Below are 20,443 nucleotides of genomic sequence, written 5' to 3'. Positions count from 1 at the left end.
GCAAAAACGTGCTTTGGCTTAGCTGCCCAAAGTGACTACAGAAGCTCAGACTTATTTTTTTGTTGCTTAGGCCTTTTTTTTCTCCCCTGCATATATGTGAATTTGGGCGACAAATGCTGAAGATTCAGAGGTGGGTTTTTTTCTGTCCTTCGTCCCTTTCTGGATCCATATCCTCTCAAGGTATCACTCTCTCCTGCCCCATGGGTCAGCGCTCTGGCCAGCGGTGCAAGGAAGCCAATGCTCTGGAGTAGACTGCTGTGGGATGATGTTGGCACATGCCTTGTCATATATCACACGTGCATCTTAGAGGGACTCTTGTTCTTTAAGAATAAACTGGTGTTTGGCTGGAATTACAAAGAGGAATGGAGATTTCTGTTAGCATTTAAGCTTTTCCTGAATGATTTTTTTCCCATGCATTTCAGGCTCAGTCTATCCGAAGAGGTCAAGCAGCAAGGAAATTTTATCCTTAATTTAGGGCAGGAATGGAGAGGATGAGGTGAGAGAGGATAAAATGTCACATTTGGAAAGGCAGGAGGTATGATTTAGCTTGAGTCCAACATCAAGCCTCATGTCTGAAGGTAGCAGCTACTTACAAACCTGTTCTGAAGGCAATGAGTTCGGAGCCTGTTAATTTACTGCCTAACTTCTCTTGATTAGATGGGATGGATTGGTGACTGCCAAAGGCAACGAGGGCCCTGAGCACTGGTGGTCTCCAGGGATGGTGTGTGTGCCAGAGGACCTCAACGCCAGGCAGGACCCCGTGGGGTGACACGTGGCAGTGGACGTGCTAACACGTGCAGGTTCCTTTGCCCCAGGTACAGCACCAGGGATCCGTGAGGCACTTAGGAAAATCAGCATTTTGGAGGTTCTTCTGCTGTCTCAATGCGGCAGCTGGTATTTTTGGGGCAGGATTGGGTGAGCTGGTCACAGTGCTGTTCGCAGAAACTGGGGAGCCTTCCCCATATAGACCAGTAAGACCGTTAGGACAGGCTTCAGTGCCAGGTGTTGTGACAGATTTGTGCTCTCGAAGGATCTACATTAGCTATCTCAGTACACATTGTATTGCGTTTCTGGTGTTATTTTAGATATGGAAATTCTCAGAACAGTGCGTTGTATTTACAAGCTAAATTATCCTTCACTTTAATTGTGTTTTGGGCAGGAGGAAGTGTAGAGGTGTGAATGATGGTGGGGGGAGAAGAGAAGAGAGGATGGAAGGAGGCACTTTTTGAAAAAAACATTGAAATAAGGGTGTCTGCAGGAACATTTCTAGAAAGACATATGTTTTAATAATATTAACACAGAGCTCAGAAACCCAGTCAAAGGTTTTGCTGCCTTCGTGCTCCATGAAGGGTCTGCTATGGTCTGGCACAGATCCTGCCCCACGGAGCTGAGGATTAAATGGGAAGGGAAAAGGGGATGCTGCCACGTTGGCATTGCAAGAAGGGTGCTGGGACCTGAGGGGCGATGGCGTGATCTTGCCAAAGTTCATAACACAACTCTTGTGAGAGAGTTGGGGGTAAAACCTAGTTTCTTGGGTCTCAGCTCTGCACTTCTCCTCCATTACTTGATTTTCTAGAAGCTTGTTTACTCCTGTGGTCAAAAAGCCTGTATTTGCTTGTTTTGCTTTGGGTTTGTGTTTCTGCTTTGAAGCCATCTCCACAGCACCTAATGGCAGCACTGTAACAGAGGTGTTGACAGGAGTTACGAAGGAAGGACACAGCACAGGTTAACTGCTGGTCGGCAGAGAGCTTCACTACATGCAAGTAAATCCAGCAATTAGGAGAAGAGAGAGAGAAAGTAAGAAACAGAAAGCACGTTAGGGGGTCTTAAGTCCTGAGGGTCTCAGAGATGAGTGTAGCTCCGTGATGGGCAAGGTGACCACAACCCAGATGCCCCTCCAGTCTAGACACATACCAGGCTGTTCCAGGCGCTTGACCTTCATCTTGCTTGTTTGGGGATTCATTTAGGTGGGGTTATTCCAAGCTGCGCATAGGAACTCAGCCTTGTTTTCCAAAAGGGACCCGACCTATAACGCAACGTGAATTTTGAGGTTGCATGTTGTTAACTGGAAGGAACAATCCAGCCCTGGAAAAGAGCTAGGCTGGATGAAGTCATCAAGCTCATCTTTTCCCCACATCTGTAATTTCCACCCTGGAAGTAGTCCATGTCTCCCTGTGAAATCTGCTCAGCCTGAGAAAAGCAGGTAAGGCTCAGAACAGGAGAAGAACTTTTTATTGCAATTAAAAAGAATAAAACCCCTTCTGACAACACCACTTCTGCTGCAGTTGTTGCTTCCTAGAGAGAAGTTCCTGCTTCACAGAGGAAGACTTCTGTAGCAATCTGGGGGAAGTTACTAAACCATCCATAGGCAGTAACAAGAGCTTTCAGCCCCCTTTGAGCTGCTCTGTGATGGTGGGCTGGGCCTCCAAGGGCAGTAAATGCAAGGCAGTTAATCCTGGATTTAGGAACCTGAAGATTAGTCACAAAATGGGCTAATAAAGACTTGGATGCAGGTGATTGCTATCTGCAGTGATCTTCTAGTGATCTTTCCTCCCTGCGTAATTGAGGCAGCAGATGCTTCTCTCTTTAATCACACCACTAATATTCACATTTAGGCTTAATTGCCTAAGCTTGTTGTTGCCTGAAGAAGGGTGCCGTTAGGGAAAGGTGCTGGGGGAGCAAAGCTAGGCTTTCCTCTGTAGCCAATATCCACAAAGAGATGAAGGAATTAGTAGGTTTATAGACTTTAGTGCCAACTGCCTAAGCCAAGATGAGCCTTTGTAGCTGGAGAAAAGCTTCCCTTGCCACTGTAGGCAGGTGGGAGCATCATACTCAGACGGCATGTGTTAAAGCCTCTTTTCTCCTGCAGATGAATGACTCTCCAGGCTGTGTGCTGACTGCAGGAACCAAGGAGCTTCTTCCCAAGGAAAAGGAAAATGTATGCCCAGATCCTTGCCCTGGCGGTGGTTGTGGTGCAGTGCAAAGCTGTGGCCGTTCATGAAGGTATGTGACAAGTGGGCTACCACGAATGCAGCAGCTGGGGGTGATGCTGAGACACATCAGGGAAAAAAAGACCTTTTCCAAGCAGCTGTTTCTGCTAATGTCATGGATACATACACAGATGGTGTCACAGTGGAGCTGTAGTGCTGATGACTTTAACTTCTGCATAGGGTCCTTTTAGGTTGGGATCATCTGGCTAACAGAGCAGCTCAGCTGGCCCCAAAAGGCAGGCAGGCGGGACCTGACTTGCTGCACTAGGTTTTAGGGGGAATTCAGGGCTCTGCTCAGTGTCCTGCATCTAATACTGTTCCACCTCAGCTGCTCCAGAGGAAAGTGGGGAGAAAGGGAAAACATGTCCCCTCCTGATTCCTCTTCTGATCTCCAAGACCTGGTACAAGCCACCACACAGAGGATATGAGAGAAAAGACCTCCAGGGAGCCTTAAAGCCTCCTGCTGCTGTTTAGAAAGTCAAGATGGCCCAGGGGCTCCCCTCCTCCCTGGCTCCCTGTTGCCTGTGCAAGCCCACAAAGAGCTTCTGGGAAGAAAGGGCAGGAGACAAAAGGACCCCAGAGAAGAGCCTCATGGAGTTACAGCATGATCCATGGCATGTCTCTAGTCTCTGGGTCCTGCAGAAGGGGGAGGCTCCTTGTGAGCATCCTACAGAGCTGATCCAGAGCTCTCAGGACGGCCGTGGGGCTGGGTATGAGGCAGTGGGTCCTCCCTCTTCAAATTGTTCTGCAGCAACAAGCCCCCAGGCTTTGAAGGTGTAAATTCACTTGGACTAAATCCAGTAAATTCAACAAGGAGTTAATGGAGGCTTTGGCATCAGCTACAAAATTAACTTGATTAAGTTCCTGTCCATCAATTAAGCCAATATACTTGACTATAATGCTATTTAATTCAAAGCTGGGAACAGTGCAATAAATCAACATTTACAGATGTCTCTGGCAAACCTGTGATTGATGAAACGTGGTAATTTTGGAGGTGCATGGAAAATTTCAAATAAAATCATATCCCCCTGTGATTAATATAGCTGTCTGTGTTGGTATTTTCTCAAGAAGGTACCAATCCAAATATGCTTAATATCACATGTTTCCAATGACAGCTTCAGGTACCTGATCCGAGCAGCAAACACTCTTGGATTTCATTGCCAAGTTGGGCCACTCAGGAAAGGTGCTGAGCTCCTGGCTCAGCATCTCACAGAATGGGCTCTGGTTGCCCCTTTATAAAGGGACACCATCCTGCCCTTTTTAATCCCATGGAGCTCTTTCTTGTTGTCTTTCTCCTCGTTATCCCTGGATGCAAATGAAGGCAGGAGCATTGTGCAGGGTAAGCGAGGCTCCCAGGAGCCAGGCACGGATGGAGGAGGCTCTCTGGGGATTTGGGGTGTGGAGAGGTAGGTAGCAAAGGTCCCTGTGCCATTCCAATGGCATTTTCAGCTTGTTTTCCAGCTCAGGGCCAAAAATGCAGGTCTCCCAGGAAGAGCTATCTGCACTGCCTTGAGTAGCTCCAAGAGGTGGGTGATTTGGGGAGGGCTGGCGGATTGTCTTCTCCATCTTGTTGAACCTTTGTTGGGATTTTCTCATGGTAATGCAGGTTGTGGTTACCCTGGGAAGCTGTCGAATGATTTCCACCAGTTCTGAGGTCAGAGCCAAGGACTGGCATTGCCTTCCCTCCAAGTCCTTCTGGGGGAACAGGGACATCGAGGCCCAAGCTAGGGAAAAGGGGTAGGTCCCAAAATAGAAGCAGCAACTGGGAAAAGAGCTTATGATGATCTGCTGTTAGCAGCTGAGCTGCCTCCAAGACACCCCTGACAGCTGAAAATCACTTACGGAGGGTTGAGAAAGGAAGGGAGATCTCAACAGAGAGCTCTAGGAAGGAAAATTGAAATAATTGTCTCCCATTTTTGTCAAGGGAAAATGCTTTATATTCCCAGCTGGCTACGAGTAAAACTAAAAAGAGCCAGTCATTATTTTTCTGCTGGAAAAACTGTTAAGTCACGAAGAGCTCAGTGTCAGGAGGTACAAAGAAAGATGAAGAAACCAAAAGCCTTGAGTAACAAAGACCCTTGGACTGCCATCCACCAACAGCCTGCAAATGATCCTCTGTCCTGCTGTGGGGCCAAAGGGGATTGATCAGGGACACAGCAATGAAGGAGAGCACAAAACCTGCATCTTTCCAAGCCCTTTGAGGAGCCTGCTTCTAGAAATGGGGTAAAAAGTCAGGTAAATTGAAGAAGTTGAACTAATACAGGCTTTCCATTTGCAGCAGAAGCATGAGAAACCCGCCTAGCACATCTCCCCAGCAAGCTGGAACAAATGCTGCAGCCTGGTTGGGTGCGAGTTGGGTCTCCAGACCTGCAGCTGAAAGTCAAGGCAGTGGCTGGGTAAAGTCCATAGCACCAGAGACACAAAATGAAAAAAAAAATGTGAAGAGGTTGAGCCCAGTCCTGGTGAGCAAGTTAAAAAAAATCACCTTCCTCCAGCAGTCAGCGCAGTCTACTTTTTAGCAGCCCTACAGTAATAAATCAGCATCTATCTGCAAGGGAGAGAAACACCAAAGAAAATATAAATTTTGAACACTCCTTGTGGAGCCTTCATTAATTTAAGCATCCCTAAAAGTCATCAGATTTCTGTCCATAAAATATATTTATTGGATACCTAAAGAAAATTAAATTAAATTGAGACTGAACATTGTAAAGGGAAATATGCCTTGATGTTTGTTAAACAAATTTCCCTGTACACCTGTCCCTTCCCTGCCAGCTGTCATTGGATACCTCTGGCTTGTACAAAAAAAAAGCTCAAATTGTTCATTCTCAGCACAAGATACTTTTCACGCTTGGGGCCACTGGCAGCTTGGGAAGAGGGAAGCCTTCCAGAGCTGAATGCACAGAGCGTCCCGAGCTCTCTCCATGCAAGACTGGAAGAGTTGGTTGGTTTAGGGCTGGCAAAGCATGGGTGGCCACATGGCCCCATGTCTGCATGGGTGTCTCACATTGGCTCTGGAGACCCTGATGCAAGAAGCCCGGGATGGTTGGTGGAGTGGCAGAGCTGCCACATTCCCAAATTTGAGTTGTGCGTGGCTCAGGTGTCAATGTCTGCCTCTGGGCATACGAAACCTCCAGGCATCCCTTTGCTTCCAGCGTGTCCCCCAGACCTGCATGACTTGATGGAGCTGGGTCTCAGTGTTTGTGCTTCAAATGAGAATATTCCCCTGGGTGAGAACAGCAAGATGGGGATTTAGGAGGAAATTAAAGAGAACAAAGCAGCCTGTTGATTACCCACTTCGTTGGGCCTAAGCCATACTCTTTAGCTGCAGTACCTCAGGGCTTCACGTGGCTCGGAGGGGTTTATCTCCTGGCTGGCTCGTTGCATGGTGTGGGATGAGCCTTCCTGCTCCTCTTCTCCCTCAGCATGCAGGACGGCGGAGGTGGCCGACGTTTTGTTCCTCGTGGGGCAGTCCCAGGGCGCAGGGAGGGAAAGCTCCCGGCTGGTCAAGGACTTCATCGGCAGCATGGCCCGTTCCTTTGAGAACGTGGTGATGGGCAAAGGAGGCATCCGGCTGGCTGTGGCACTCTATGGGGAGAAACCAAGGTGGGTCAATCCATCCTGTACCACCAGCACCCAGGTTTCTACAGCCCTCTGGCTCTAGATGGGCAACCATGTCCCCGTGGTTAAAGACCTCTTGCTGCTCTGCTGAACCATTATGAGAGCAGAGCAAGAGCAACCCCCAGCATTGTCACCAGAGTCTAGAGGTGCTTGTCCATGGAGAACTCTTTCAGGGCAGGGAGGCTGGTATTTAATGCAGCCACAAGAAATTCCCCGCCATCCATTTTAGACAGTGTTTTATGGTAACAGGGCTCTGGGGCTCACATCCTGGACTCCCTTGACCACTGTGAAGAGGGCTCCTTGCCTACATACAAGCCTAGTGTGAGCAGCTAAATGTCAACATTATTGCTGGTCTTTACTATTATCAGTGCACCCTTGCTGTAACAGCCGTGTTTTCTTGCTCCTTATTCACCCATAGTCCCCCATTTCTCATTCCCAGGATGAGTATTGAGCTCACAGATTACGTGACCATCGAAGAAATGCTGGTGGCAATTCAGGATCTCTCCCTCAAAGGCAGCAGCTTAAGAACAGGGTCAGCCCTGGCGTTTGCGGCTCATGCCATGTCTCGCCTGGACACGCTGCGAGAGGATGCAGCAAAGGTAAGTGACCTTCTGCGATGGCTCCCCTAGTGCAATCCCTAGTAGGGATCAGACCTCTAACTTCTTCACCTGAAGGCATGAAGGAGCCATTTGCTTTTTATTTATCCCATCTGATTTTTAGCTTGGAATCGAGGTACCGCATTTAGGACCTCATTCAGCTTCAGGTCACTTTATTGGTGATAGAAGGAGGCGGGCACCTCCAGATTTTCAAAGGACTGTCTTACTTTTGTAAAATGCTCATGTTTCCCCATGGATTGCAGAGGGACCAGCATTCTGGTCTTAAATGCCTCCAGATGAGTACCCAAATTTGGGGCACTTGCTGCATAAACTAACTGAGCAGGCTCAGGGCATGATAAGGACAAGGAGACAAGTTGTGACACTGGTGCACGTAGCTGTTGCTAAGTCTGTACCGACCCACTCTGGTTACAAAGAGTGGCAGCACAGTTAGCATCTTGCTCAGAAAGCAGATATGTTGCAGTGTCTTTATTTTTCAGACATCGGTTCTGGGTCATTGGTTTCTTCAGCTTTTTTTTTTTTTTTTTTTTTTTTTAAATTATTTTGTTCATAATTTCTAAGGGGTGCTGAGGATGCTAAAGAGAAGGAGCTGCATTCTGGTTCACTTTGCAGGCTGCATGAAGCAGTTCACACTGCTCTGTTCTGATGGTAGATAGCCTTGAAATCAAGAAGGGGGCAGCTGCGTGGGAAGTAGATACACCCCATGCATTAAGTCTCAAACTTCCATAGCCAGCTTTCACCTCCCATGGGCCTCCCACATTTGCAGCTCAGTGCTGCACCTTCTCTTTTGCTCTGAGACCCTGCGTGCCAAATGCAGTCTGTGTGATCCATGCTGTCAGTGTGGTGTGATCAACGTGGTCAATGAGACCCGTTTTGGGTCACGGAGCTGGAGGGAGAACGTGATGATATGGGTGGGATTTTTTAACCACCTCAACTGCCTGCTTAAAGGTATTGCAGCAGGGTTTGTCTTCGTTATATCATCGATGCGCCAGCCATATCTCCTGCTACGTGATCTGACATGGGACTGCCCAAAAAGTTTGAAAGGTCTGGAGTTGCTGAGTTGGCTGTCATTTAAACCCAGGCTGTGGCTGAGGGAATTTTTTACCACCCGACAGTACCATCCGAGTGCCAGTGGCCAAGTGTGTTGTCCAGGGTGCAGCTGAGTCCTCCTTTAAGAGCTGTTCTTGTGGACTTGTAGGGGTGAATACTCTCTCTGTGCTGGCATTAATCTCTTTCTGGACTCAGAGTTACTGCCCCAAGCGGAGGTGAGACACAGCTGGGCAGAAGGAGACATGCAGAGAAGATGCCGACATGAGCAGCAGCATTTATGCTCTGCTTCCTTCCCAGCTCATGCTCGTGAGAGCTGATTTCATGTGAGTTACCCCAGAGGTGTGAGTTATCGAAGGATTTATTTTCAAGTGCCCATCCCTTTCGAGAGACTTCATCCAAGGTCTGACTTGTCAGTGTGAAAATCCTGCAACTGTCTCTGTGACCTCTCATGTTGTGCTCTTTCGTTCTCTGGCTTGTTACACCAATACTTTTAGGTAGTTGTTTTGATCACGGATGGGAAATCCGGTGACTCAGTTGAAGACGAAGCCCGGGTCCTGCAGGATGGGGGGGTGACGGTGTTTGCTGTAGGTACGTATGGACACGCTAAGTTACATGGAGCATTACCGCTAAATACTGTGTGTGCACCAAGACATGGTCTATGTGCTGGGGAATATTCCCGACGCACAACACCCCCCTCCTCTAAAAACTGCATCCATCCCCAGGCTTAGCCACTAGCAACTACTGCAAGTACAGGAAAATCACATCTGTGCTGTGCTTCGGTATTTTTTTGTTGTTGTCGATAGCTGATTTATTCAGTGGAAACCTGCGGTTTTGCATCTGTCAAAACTACTTGTGAATTCAGGAGGAGTTCAATAAATAGTTCCATAAAAGTCAAAATGTTTTGATGTGACATTTTCAAAAATGAAATGTTTTCACTTTTGAAGCTTTCTCTTAATGGGGTTCAGAGACTGACTTCAGCTATGTTAAAAATGTCCATCAGAATAATTCCATGGGCAAGGAAAAGTTTCAGCACCTCTGTGCCCCCAAGAGCTAAATACAGCCATTTATTACAAGTCAAATCCTTCCCTTCACCAAACATTTCATGAGAGAAGAAGGGGATGATGGTGGTGGTGGTTCGTTATAGAGAGCAACCAAGCTGATTTGGACAAATGTGAGGTGAAAATTAGGGAGGGTTGGTTTGGCGGGGGTGGGGGGGGTACCTCCCTTTTTTTAATTCAACCACAGGAAAACCCTACAAAGCCTCCCAAAGTTCCGTTGCCTGCTCATCCATCAGAAGGGCAGAAATGTCTCTGTATCCAATGGGAAGAATAAGGCCAGATCCTACCCTGCTTGTTTTCACTCTCCACCCCAAGAGAGCCTTCCACCCCTCAGCCCATTAGCAGCCAAATGCCCTGTGTCAATCTCTAACATGCCTCTGGAGAAAACCTTGATCTCTTTTTCTTGATGGCTTCATCTGCTTCACCACTGCCCATCCAGCTCGAGTCCCCATGCCTTGTTTCATCCTTCATCATGGGCAGCATGACTGCAAAGCTGGCGTAAACTCAAAGGCCAGCACATCGCTCTCTCTTGCTCTTGACAGCCTTTGCCAATACCTGGCCCACCCCAGGGATGGTGTTTGATGTCCTCCTTTCCTCTTCTTTCCTTCTTCTAGGGATTAAGGACGCTGACAAGAATGAACTGAACAAAATAGCTTCAGAGCCTGCTGCAGAGCATGTGCTTTACATTGAAGATTTCCACTTGCTCCACAACTTGGCCCCCAAACTCTCTCGAAGGCTCTGTTTCACTGCCTCAGAGCCACCACGACCCGTCAAACAGACTGTGCAAGGTGCGTCAGGGCTCTCGCTTTATCCTGCTTTCCACCTGCTCGAACCAGCTCCTTCCCAGTCCCTGGATGTGTCAGCCACACCATGGAGGTGGACCTCCCACATCCCCTCTGTTCATCACGAGGGAGTTTTAGGGGTTGGATGACCCTAGAGGAGCAGCCAGCTCATGGAGCATCTGTTGCTTGGGGGCAGTGGTCCTGTGCATTTTGCTTGTGTCTGCGTCTCCACGGTTTGTCTGGTGGTACCGGATCCCGAAAGTCTTGCTGCTGGTTCAAACAAAAGGAGCAGCAATGGGCTGTGGCAGCGTTTCTGCCCCTTGGGGGCTTTTATGATGGACCTCTCATGGTGAACACCAGCAGCACAGCTCAGAGTCCCAGGAGGAACTTCATTCCTTGCAGAAGGTGCTAAGAGCAGCTAAAGAGATTTCCAAAGACATCTAGATCTCTCCCTAAACAGATACTGATGTTGCAGCAAATCCAGAGGTGGGGCAATGAACTCCTGCACCGCTCTTGGCACACAAACTCATGAGGAGATGAGTTAAAAGCTTGGGCCAGAGCTTGGGGGAACTTCATCCAAGTCACTAGAGGGTCTTTTTTTTGGTTTTTCCGTGGTTCTGCAGCACTTCAGGGCTTCCTCTGATATTTCATGGAGAGTTCAAGCTTTCTGGCCGAATACTCTCTGGTGACAGTAAGAAGGGCAGGAAGGAGCTGATGCCCTATGCATTAAGCAGGTGTTCACAGGGAAAATTTAGCCAGAACCAGTTTGGTTTTCCTTCTTGTGCTGTCAAGCAATTTGCCAAAACAAAACCTGCTTGTGTGGCTCTGGCCTGGAAACAGATCCCAGTGGCTCCCATGCTCTCCGTCTGAGTGCTGTCTATACCCAAGGCTTTCTCTGCATTGAATATGTTGACCCCATCGATGAACAGCCTGCACACATCCAGCACTGGTGCCATCACGTCCAAACCAAAGACTTTTCCTTTCTCTTTTTGCAGCTGAGAAGATCATCGGCCCCCGGGATTTGTATGTCAGTGAGCACAGCCACAGCTCGCTGCGACTCACGTGGATGCCAGCTACAGGGAAGGTGACAGGGTACCGTGTCCATCTGCATCCCTTGCTGCCTTCGGGGCAGCTGATTTCGGAGCACCAGCGGCAGGTAGAGTTGCGTTCCCGTTTTGCAGAGTACCACTTGCAGCTCCCGGTGTTTGGGGTTCGTCCTCCACTGAGGCTGCTGATGGCACAGCCTGGTTAGGAGATGGCACCATGTCCCTCAGCCGTCCCGGTCGCAGCCCAGTGCATTGACATAAATTCCTGAAGCTTGAACTGAAGGTCTATAGATAGACCATTGGATTTGCAGGTGTGTTGATTGCTTATGCTAATTTTGTCATTGCTGTTGTGGTGAGATGGAGTTTCTGGGAGTGATGGTGGGGAAGGTAGGGTGGAAGAAGGATATGGCGTGAACTGGCACAAACTCCATTGGGATTGATAGGAACAGGTCAATGGGAAGCACTCCTTTCTCTCCTTACCTCTGTGATCCTCTCCAATAAACACATCCAGCTTCCCCAGCAGCATCCCGTGTTTCTCTTGCTGCCAAGACTGTTCATCTTGGTAAGACCTCCGTGTGTTTTGGTTTGGGATTTGCCAAGTCCTTGTGTGAGGGATGCTGCCGTGTGTGCCAGCTCGCTTCGGTTCAGCTTGGTCACTGCACAAAGTTTGAGAGCAAGATTGAAGGATAGGAGATGTATGCCTAAAAGCTTTGATTTCTAATAATAGAACTAAGCGATGAAAGCATAAATTATTAAGGTTAAGATTATTAATTGTATTAATTATTAAGATTGTATTTAACAAGAATGATCATCCTTGGCTGCTTCAGAATCTCATAAGAACCTAGTGAAAACAGAAACTATGTCTCCACCTCTCTTGCCCTCAGGTTACATTGAAATCTCCCTCTACAAGCGTAAAAGAAACTTTCTTTGTCAAAGATGGTTGCTTTTCCTCCATTTTCTTCAAGGGGTTTGGGGACCACCCTCACCCTTATGCACGCTTTTGTCTTCATGGAGTTTTTTTCTGGTCTATCCCATGAAACCCACCCTTGGCACTATCCCGCGTCAGTGCTATGTCCAGTGTGAACCTGGATATCAACTGAGGATCGCGATGTTCTGAGTTAGTGAGTTTTAAGAGGCTCCTACTCATGGAAGTCACTTTGCATCAGATGTGAAGCCTCGTGCTCCTAACCTGTTGCTAACATGGGGGTCTTCTACTGTCATAGAGGTGTAACGATGTCCTTTGTCCTCTGTGTGACAGATTGTGGTGGATGGTGACAAGAACACCGTGCTGGTGACTGATCTGAAACCCAACACTAAGTATGTCTTCACGGTGAGGGCCGTCTATGCAGATGTCCTTGGGGAATCAGCAGCTGTCAAGGGAAAAACAAGTGAGTGTCTCCCCTACAGTCATCCCCATGTGTTCCTCATCTGTGTGGGCACAGGAAAAAACCCACCTCAAAACCATACGTGTGAGGAGTGAAGGATAGATGGGTAGAAATGGGTAGGAGGAACATCTCTGCAAATGTCCATGGTGTGGGGTGCAGGGTTGTGAGTGGGTGCAGAGCAACCGCTGTGGTTAACCCACTTGAGAGCAGAGGGTGCAGCTTGCTGGATAGATCACATCATCTGATTTAATAACCAGCAAGATTTAACGAATCCAGGCTGGGATTCAGTTAATGTAACACTCATGTACCTGGGATGAGAAAGCTTTTGGAGACCATGGGTTGAGAAACAGAGACATGAGTTTTATGGAGAGATGTATATTCTAAACACCTTGTTTCAGAAGCGGGTGGTCCAAAAGGTTTGTGTTGGCGCTACGCATGTACTTTGGGCTTCATTTCACTCAGGGTGAACACCAAGGTGGTATGATCATGGCCTTTAGGAAGTGCCCCAAGTAGTGATTTCTGGTCCCATGCAATGATCTAGGCTTCCTCTGGATTGTGATCTGCCATGCCAAATTCCTTTGCTGTCACATGGCTGGCTGTAATGGCAAGGTTCTTGGAAACAAAAGAGCAAATTCACTCTTGGCCAAACTCTGGAGTGCAAGACGCTGGGTCAGATGTGATGGATGGAGCAGGTTTTGTCCCAGAAGTCTCTACACTTCTTTAAAGAGGTTTCAAGAGTTTAAGGTGTGCGCTAATTCTGCTTCCCTCCCTGTCTTACATGAAGCGCCAAGTCTGCTTTGCCCAAGGGCTTTTGAAACGAATTATTCCTTTCTTCCTTGTCTTTTGTTTCTTCCCCACCCCCTGCAATATCTTAAATTGTTTGTCTTCTTGAGGGAAGATCTCCGACAGGATGAATAAATAAAGCACCTAAATGAGGTTGATTCATATATACTTGCCAGGAATAAGATAGAATGTCTTTATGGGTGGAAATAAAGTCATTTGATCTCTTTTCTTATTATCCCCAACATGAAGCCAGAGGCAGAAGCTATAAATCTGTCTGCCATGGCTGGCTGGATCAAAATGGGCTCCTCTTTGCAAGAGTTGCATCCATAGGCGCAAGTAGCATTTGATTCATGTGTCGTTGCTCAGTCTGCATGAAACCACTGCAGAGTTTTCTCTGCTCAGGAGGAAATGCTTTGTGGGTAGATATTTCACAGTTCCCAACACCATTCAAAGAGGAAGCCCACAAGCACTCTGCCTTGGGGGGGGGGTTCAGCTCACTTTTCAAGCAGACACGGGTTTGGTAGAGGAGGGGTGGTTGCTTTTGAGGATTCAGCTGGGAGAATAGGGAGAACTGGTGCTGCTCACCTGTGTGCCTCTTTGTCCTTGAAGACAAAAGATTTTCCAAGGGTCTTTGCCATGGCGCTTTATTACAGCACTGTCACATCAATTTCTGCAATATTTTTATACCCCAAAGCACCTGTGCCTCCAGTCACTAATTTCCGTGTGGTAGAAGAAGGACCTTTTAGCTTGAAGGTGGCTTGGACACCTCCACTGGGCAAACTGAAGGGCTACAAGGTCTACATCCCCAGAGGTGAGTTCAGACTTTATTAATTGTTCTTGGAGTTTGCTTTAAAAGGAGCAGTGACCCAAGGACAGGAAAGGTGCCATTTTGTCAAAGGAACAATGCACCACAGTAATGGCATCACTCTGGAAGGAGGCCAGGTTAGCCTCTTCCAGATAGTGTGGTTCCTCCAGGACAGAGGAGGAGAGTCCTTTGAAGGACTTTCTTTTGAAGAGCAAGATGGGGATGATGCTGTGGATGCCTTGTACTCATTTGCACTGTCACGTCCAGACCTACCTTGGATGTTTTTCATACTCAAGTGCCTGCTTTGGTGTGGATGTGGGGTGAGTTCAAGTTTTCAGTATGTTTCATGCTCACCTCTGCGTGCTCTGGAGGGCTGGGACAGCATGGATGTGTCAAGCCTTAGCTACAGACATAACTCTCAGCAATATCACATGGGTTGGGGGACTTCAACCGTGCACTTGAACCAGCTGCTATGCATGCTCTTCACCACGTTGTGAAGACACCACCATGGGATGTAGACAGGCAGTGGGAAGGCATCACCATCACTCTTCTCCTTGATTTTGCAGCCAACAGACCAGGAATGACCTACGAGCAGGTTCTGGGGGGTGATGTCTCTTCCCATGTGCTGGATAACTTGCAGGAGGACAGAGAATACAACATCAGCATCTACGCAGTGTACCCCCAGGGGCCAAGCCAGCCTGTGGCTGCTGTGGGGAGAACATGTAAGAAGTTTGACTCTGTGGCTGGTCCCTTCTTGCCCTGGGTGCTGTGTTCATACTCTTTGCTGTTGATAAGCACCTCACAGTTGGTGGGTGCTGCAGCAACATGGCCATCGAAGGGACAGCGTCCAACAGGTCCTTCCTAACTCCAACCTTGAGCCATGCTCTTCCCCCATGACACGCATGGACATGGACACCCTTGAACACCATCATGCTGCTCGGGAGGAAGGGTGGGAGATCTACCAGAGCCTCGCTTGCCCTCCCGTTTTGGACCCACGCTGTATAAGGCAAGCAAGGCTGGTGCATTAGAGGCATTGGTCCTGGAAAGCAACGGTCACAGATTTGGTGGTTCTCACCACTGCTTTTATGAGATGCCTTCAGCCTGTCTGGCATGGCAGGAGCCCTTGGAAATCTCTCTCCTTCTGACAGATGGGCTGGAAGAACAGTGATGCAGGGAGGGCAGCCAGCAAAGTCCTCCCTGGCAAGTGGGTGCTCTAAAAGTTTTATTCCCTGTCCCCCTTCCAGTGAAGCTCCTGCCTGTGAAAAGCATCTTGCTGCAGAACGAAACCACCGACACAGTCCAGGCAAGGTGGAGCCCCGTCCGGGGAGCAACGGGGTACAGGCTGACCTGGTCATCAGCAGGTAGAGACTCAGGAATGGGGTGCATGCATCAGTGAGCAGGGAGATGCAGAGAGAGGAGCTGTGAGGTCCCCAGATGTTGGGTGCACCGACACCTTCTGTGTCCAGCCATGCAACAAGAAGCTGGAGGGAACCAGGTTTTTGGGGGTCTGTCTCCGTAGTGGTTTTCTGTACATGGGGATAAATCAGCAGCTTGCAACAGAGAGCCATACCGTGGGCCACGATGGTAAACTCTGCCATGGATGCAAAAATATCTGCTCTGGCTCTGCATAAAGAAGGCTGACGGGTATCCAGCCTTGTTAACCTGGTCTTAGTGCCGGATTTACTGGACTTGAGTAGCTCTGGAAAGGGTTAATAGCTGGAGAGAAGCTGGCGAAGTACTCCATGCAGAGCTGTATCCACAGCCCCTGAGCATCTGGGGTTACCCCCTTTTTGGGGTGACAGGCACTACCACGTTACAGACTGGAAGTGCCTGTGCTTGTTGCTTTTCTCTCTGCAGAGCCAAGACCTGGCTTCATCTCCCAGCATCCCATAATGCATCCTCATTCTCAGACAAATTTTGGTGTTTGAAGACAGATCTGCATTTGCAGCTGGTGCCTCTCCCCTGCCCTAAACCCAAACATATTTTCATGCTGGTGTGGGGGAGCAGAAGTTAGAAATTCAGGTTTGATGGTGTAATTTGGCCTTGGGAAATGGATGTTTCTGCAGTTCAAAGATGAGATGGGATGTCAGGACACCTGGGCTTCATCACAGGCTTTGAATAAATAGCACACTCTCCTCTGGCTCAGCTCCCCTGGTTGTGAAACAAGGAGACATCTCCCACCGGGGGAGGGGGGGGTTAGTTGGAGAGCCACTCCAAAGGTCACCGAAGAGAAAAATCTTTACAGGGAAGATATAAAACTGCTTTTATTGCTTTCTAATGAATGTCTCTCCGGAAAAATATCACGGCACACCCCAAAACTCAGCTGTTCACCCAGTCCTTGCTCAATACCCCAGCTAGAAATGGAGCACACACGTGCCCAGCCTGCCACATTTTTGGAATGGGGACACCCCTTCTTGAGGGGCCGGTGCGGGACATCCTCAGATGAAGCGGCAAGGGCACGTCACCTCCACTCCGGATTTGCTCTTTCCCAGCAGCTCTTTCACCTGGTACCAGTTCACCCCAAATCTAGGGGTGGCGAAATCCCAAGGGGCAGCCCACCCTCGCTGTGGGGTCCTCTTCCCACGCTCCATCCCATCCCGGGTCATGCAGTACCGATGCGGTGGCATTGGGATCCAGACACCTTCTGTCCTTCCCTATGCAGCTGTCCCAAGCACTGGAGGGGTTTGATTTTTCTTCTCTGACTTCTAGGGCGGAGAACAGATAAACATAAACGAAGGGCTGATGTGGAAAGTCCGTGGCGTGGGGTGGGAAAAGGGGGATGGGGCTCAGGGTGCTGGTGGAGCAGAAGATGGGGACATGGCACCCTCCAGTGACCAAACTGCAAATGGCAGCTTCTCTCCCAAAACCCCAACGTACTGCTGCCTGCACCTCTCTGCCCCTCTGAAATGGGGTGTAATCCCCAGGGATTAGGTTTTAACTCTTCTCCTGCCGTGCCAAGAGGTTTAGCTGAGCAGTTTCTAGTCCACAACAAGGACACAGGGATGAGAAAATGTCTTTTGTGGCATCAGTTGGCTCCAGTGTCCTGCAGGGAAGGCAAGATGATTCCAGCACCAAATCACCCAGGGCTGGGCAGAGTGCGGACCCTCTTAGGAGACTGCTCGCAGACATACGTGGCCATTTGTGTGTTGTTACCTGATTTATTTTCTTTGGCCTGCAAAGCCCTGAGTTGCCTTGATCTATTGGTGATCACTGAGGAATTCCTGAGCGGCTGTGGTTTATTTCTACCTGCGTATACATTAGCCCCTCAACCAAGGTTTGTGCTTGGTTGCACTAAGCCCTACCCCTACCATCTTCTGCTCGAGGACCTTGCCAGCACACGTGCAAGCCAGGAGGATGAAATGCCGTTCAATCTGATGCACTGTGTTGTTCTCAAGTGGTTGTTTGCATGATTGCCCACCGCCCTCCCAGACAAGGAGACCCAAGGAGGGTGGTCCTCCTTGGTCTGACCCAAGGAAGGTGGTCCTCCTTGGTCTGACCCGAGGGAGCCAGACATCATTTCCCTTTGCAGAGGGCAGCGTCCAGGATGTGAACCTCAGCAACACCTACAGCTACTACATGATCCAGGGGCTGCAGCCTGGCACAGAGTACACCGTCACCATCAACCCTATCTTCGGGGATGTCGAGGGGCCGGTGGTGCGTGGGAAAGCAACGACGGGTGAGTGCCCTGCGGGAGGGGTGGGAGCCAGCCCAAGCAGACGTGGATGGGGGTCAGGCTGTGCTGGTGTCATTTGTGGTCCCTACCCTGCCTGTCATCTGGTGCAGAAAGCTGTCTGGGTCATTACAGTTTTGGGGAGTCACTTTTAGAAGGTTTTGGGAACTTGATGCAACCGGGCAACTCTGCTCTCTTGCAGTGGCATCGAGCACCGTCCAGATGCTGAAAGTGAGTGAGATATCCATCAACAGTGCTCTGGTTTCCTGGGACTCGGTTGCTGGGGCCACCGGGTACCGAGTAGCTTGGGGTCCTACACCAGGTAAGATCCTGCTCTCCTCCAGCCTGCCTCAGCTCTACGTCCTTCTGTAGGAGATAAGGCACTGGGAACCTCAGGGATGGTGGTGCAGGGGCAGGTCCAGCTCATTAACTGCTCTGAGCAGCCTCTTCCACAACTCCAGGGCATGAACCAAAACCAGAAATTATTCCTGGACCTGACCCGCAGTGCCAGCAGGCAGGGTCCCTGCAGCAACTATGTTCAGCCTGACCCCAGCCCAACACAGAGCAAGAATCCTACACACACCACCGTGCCTGGTCCTCAGGGAAGATGGGGATGCAGGTCATCTAGCACAGGGGCTTTGCAACTCCCTGCAGATGCTCCACAGAGCACATGCCCCCCTTACTGTGGGCCCTGGATGTGAGAGCTAGTTTGGTTCCTTCGGTTCCTCTCACCTGGTTTGGATCCTTTCGTCATTTGAATTCCCAAATAAATAACCATAGAAAAACTCTCTCTTGCCCCAGTGCACACACGGGCACCCTATAACAGAGTTTCAGTTGGGTCGGAGATGGACTGTGGGGGAAAATATGGTGTCTTTGAGTATGCAACAAAGCTGCTTTCCAGATTCTTCAGTGTTTATCCTCTTCTATTTTATTTTCTGTCTTCCAAAGAGTTCTTTGGCAAAGACCGACCTCGCCAGCTGGCCCTCAACAAGTCGATCACAGCCTACCAGCTCCGCAACCTGGCCCATGACACCGAGTACGTGATTTCCCTCTATGTGCTCTTTGGCTCGGTGGAGGGACCAGGGATCACGACCTCAGCCAGGACATGTGAGTACAGGCAGGACGTTCAAGTGGCTACCACAGCACACAACCCTTGCGTATCTGGTTCAACCTCGTGTATCCCTACAAAGGCCTTACACTGTACCTCTTGCACCCCACTCCCATCATCTTCCTCTCGTGTCAGGGGCACCATGGTGGTGGTGGTCCTCTGCCCTGCCAACCTGCTGTGCCTGGTGGGTGAGACCGTGAATCCCAAAGGCTCTAGGTTTTCTGCCTGGGAGTCTTCAGGTGCAAACTGGAGTCCATGTGTGCTCATGTGCTGTAGGCTTGGGCACAGCTTCAGATATGAACTGCCCAAACTGCTCACTGAGCTTCCAGGCATCCCGAAATCCAGACCAATGGCCAAAGTCTTCCAAATTGTCAAAGAGGCCAGCTGGAAAAGAGATGAGACCTGGGTAAATTCTGCTGTAGGGAGCCATAGGGAGAGGAACATCCTAATGTGGTCCTTTCTGCCTGGTGACAAGGGCTGTCCCTTGCCTCAAAGAAGGGGAGACTCCAAAGAGCTGTGCTGGAAGATCAGGTTGCCTGGACAAGAGGCAGCAGATGCAAATTCTTCATGTAAAATAGGGAAAGATGATGGTCTAGTTGATGGCCAGAGCTTGTCCCTCCGTGTCAAAATTCTGGGTTGCTGCATCTTGCGGGAGGGAAGGCAGCAATGCTGAGCGTGATGATCTGAACGCAGAGGTTAGATTTGCACAGTACCAGGTGTATCCCTGGAGAGGTTTAAAAGTGGCAGAAGGTGACTAGCAACCCTGGAATACACTATGGAGATATTGGGCTGACCCTTGTGAAGAAGAGCACAGGCAAACACTGATGTTCAGCACCTGTGGGAGCTCTGGGTGGATGTTTCACCCTGCAGGCAGTGTGGGGGCACTGGGATCTGGATCTCGTGATTCCCTGGATCCCTGTACTGCCTGTCCTGGGCTTGCAGAGGTGCTCCCACCTGGATCTAGAGCAGAATATGCTCCTTGGTGCTAAGGGAGGTAGGGTGTACAAGCACAGCCCAGTCCTCAAGCAGTACAAACTGGCATCTCTCCAGGTGAGAATGATGAGACACTGAGGATAAGCAAAGATACTGCTTTTAACCCTTTTATATAATTTTGGTCTCATTATACTGCCAATGAGGAGCCCTGTTGGACAGTAGTCAGGGCACTGTCTAAAGCTGTCCTCACCTTGCAGCTCCTCTTGGCTACGTCTCCAATTTCAAAGTGATGTCCTACACCAGCACAAGCCTGTCTATGGCGTGGAGTGCCACAGCAGCTGCCACCAAATTCAAAGTCACCTGGAGCCCTGTGGGAGCAGGCAAAGGTGAGCAGAGACAGGGTGGATATGCTCATTCCTGGCACAGACTCACGTCTGTGGCCACGGCCATGGGAAGCACCTTTCCAAACTCCTGATCTACTGCCTGGGGTAGGAAAGAGATCTCACTATTGAGAAACGTGGTCCTCAGCCTGCACCCATGGGCAATGGCTCCTTCTCTCTTTGTATTCATGCTCTTGTATTTATGAAGATAATCCCCAAAG

At 49.4% G+C, this 20,443-nt stretch overlaps 1 protein-coding gene across 1 annotated transcript in view; it reads left to right on the top strand.

The window, feature by feature from the left end:
* Positions 1-2,914: 2,914 nt before the first annotated feature.
* LOC126044322 (collagen alpha-1(VII) chain-like) overlaps positions 2,915-20,443 on the top strand; it is a 110,148-nt gene continuing 92,619 nt past the window's right edge. Inside the window, exons 1-14 of the mRNA XM_049813751.1 lie at positions 2,915-3,003; positions 6,413-6,593; positions 7,048-7,207; positions 8,767-8,860; positions 9,945-10,118; positions 11,108-11,268; positions 12,417-12,546; positions 14,021-14,137; positions 14,698-14,853; positions 15,376-15,492; positions 17,661-17,807; positions 18,004-18,123; positions 18,750-18,908; positions 20,100-20,228. Coding sequence (XP_049669708.1) covers positions 2,937-3,003; positions 6,413-6,593; positions 7,048-7,207; positions 8,767-8,860; positions 9,945-10,118; positions 11,108-11,268; positions 12,417-12,546; positions 14,021-14,137; positions 14,698-14,853; positions 15,376-15,492; positions 17,661-17,807; positions 18,004-18,123; positions 18,750-18,908; positions 20,100-20,228 — 1,912 coding nt within the window. The 5' untranslated portion in view covers positions 2,915-2,936. The remainder of the gene's footprint in view (positions 3,004-6,412; positions 6,594-7,047; positions 7,208-8,766; positions 8,861-9,944; positions 10,119-11,107; positions 11,269-12,416; positions 12,547-14,020; positions 14,138-14,697; positions 14,854-15,375; positions 15,493-17,660; positions 17,808-18,003; positions 18,124-18,749; positions 18,909-20,099; positions 20,229-20,443) is intronic.

Source organism: Accipiter gentilis, chromosome 11, assembly GCF_929443795.1.
Source record: "Accipiter gentilis chromosome 11, bAccGen1.1, whole genome shotgun sequence".
Lineage (NCBI taxonomy): Eukaryota > Metazoa > Chordata > Aves > Accipitriformes > Accipitridae > Astur > Astur gentilis.
The sequence above is the reverse complement of the archived record's forward strand: the minus strand, read 5'-3'. Positions and strand labels throughout refer to the sequence as shown.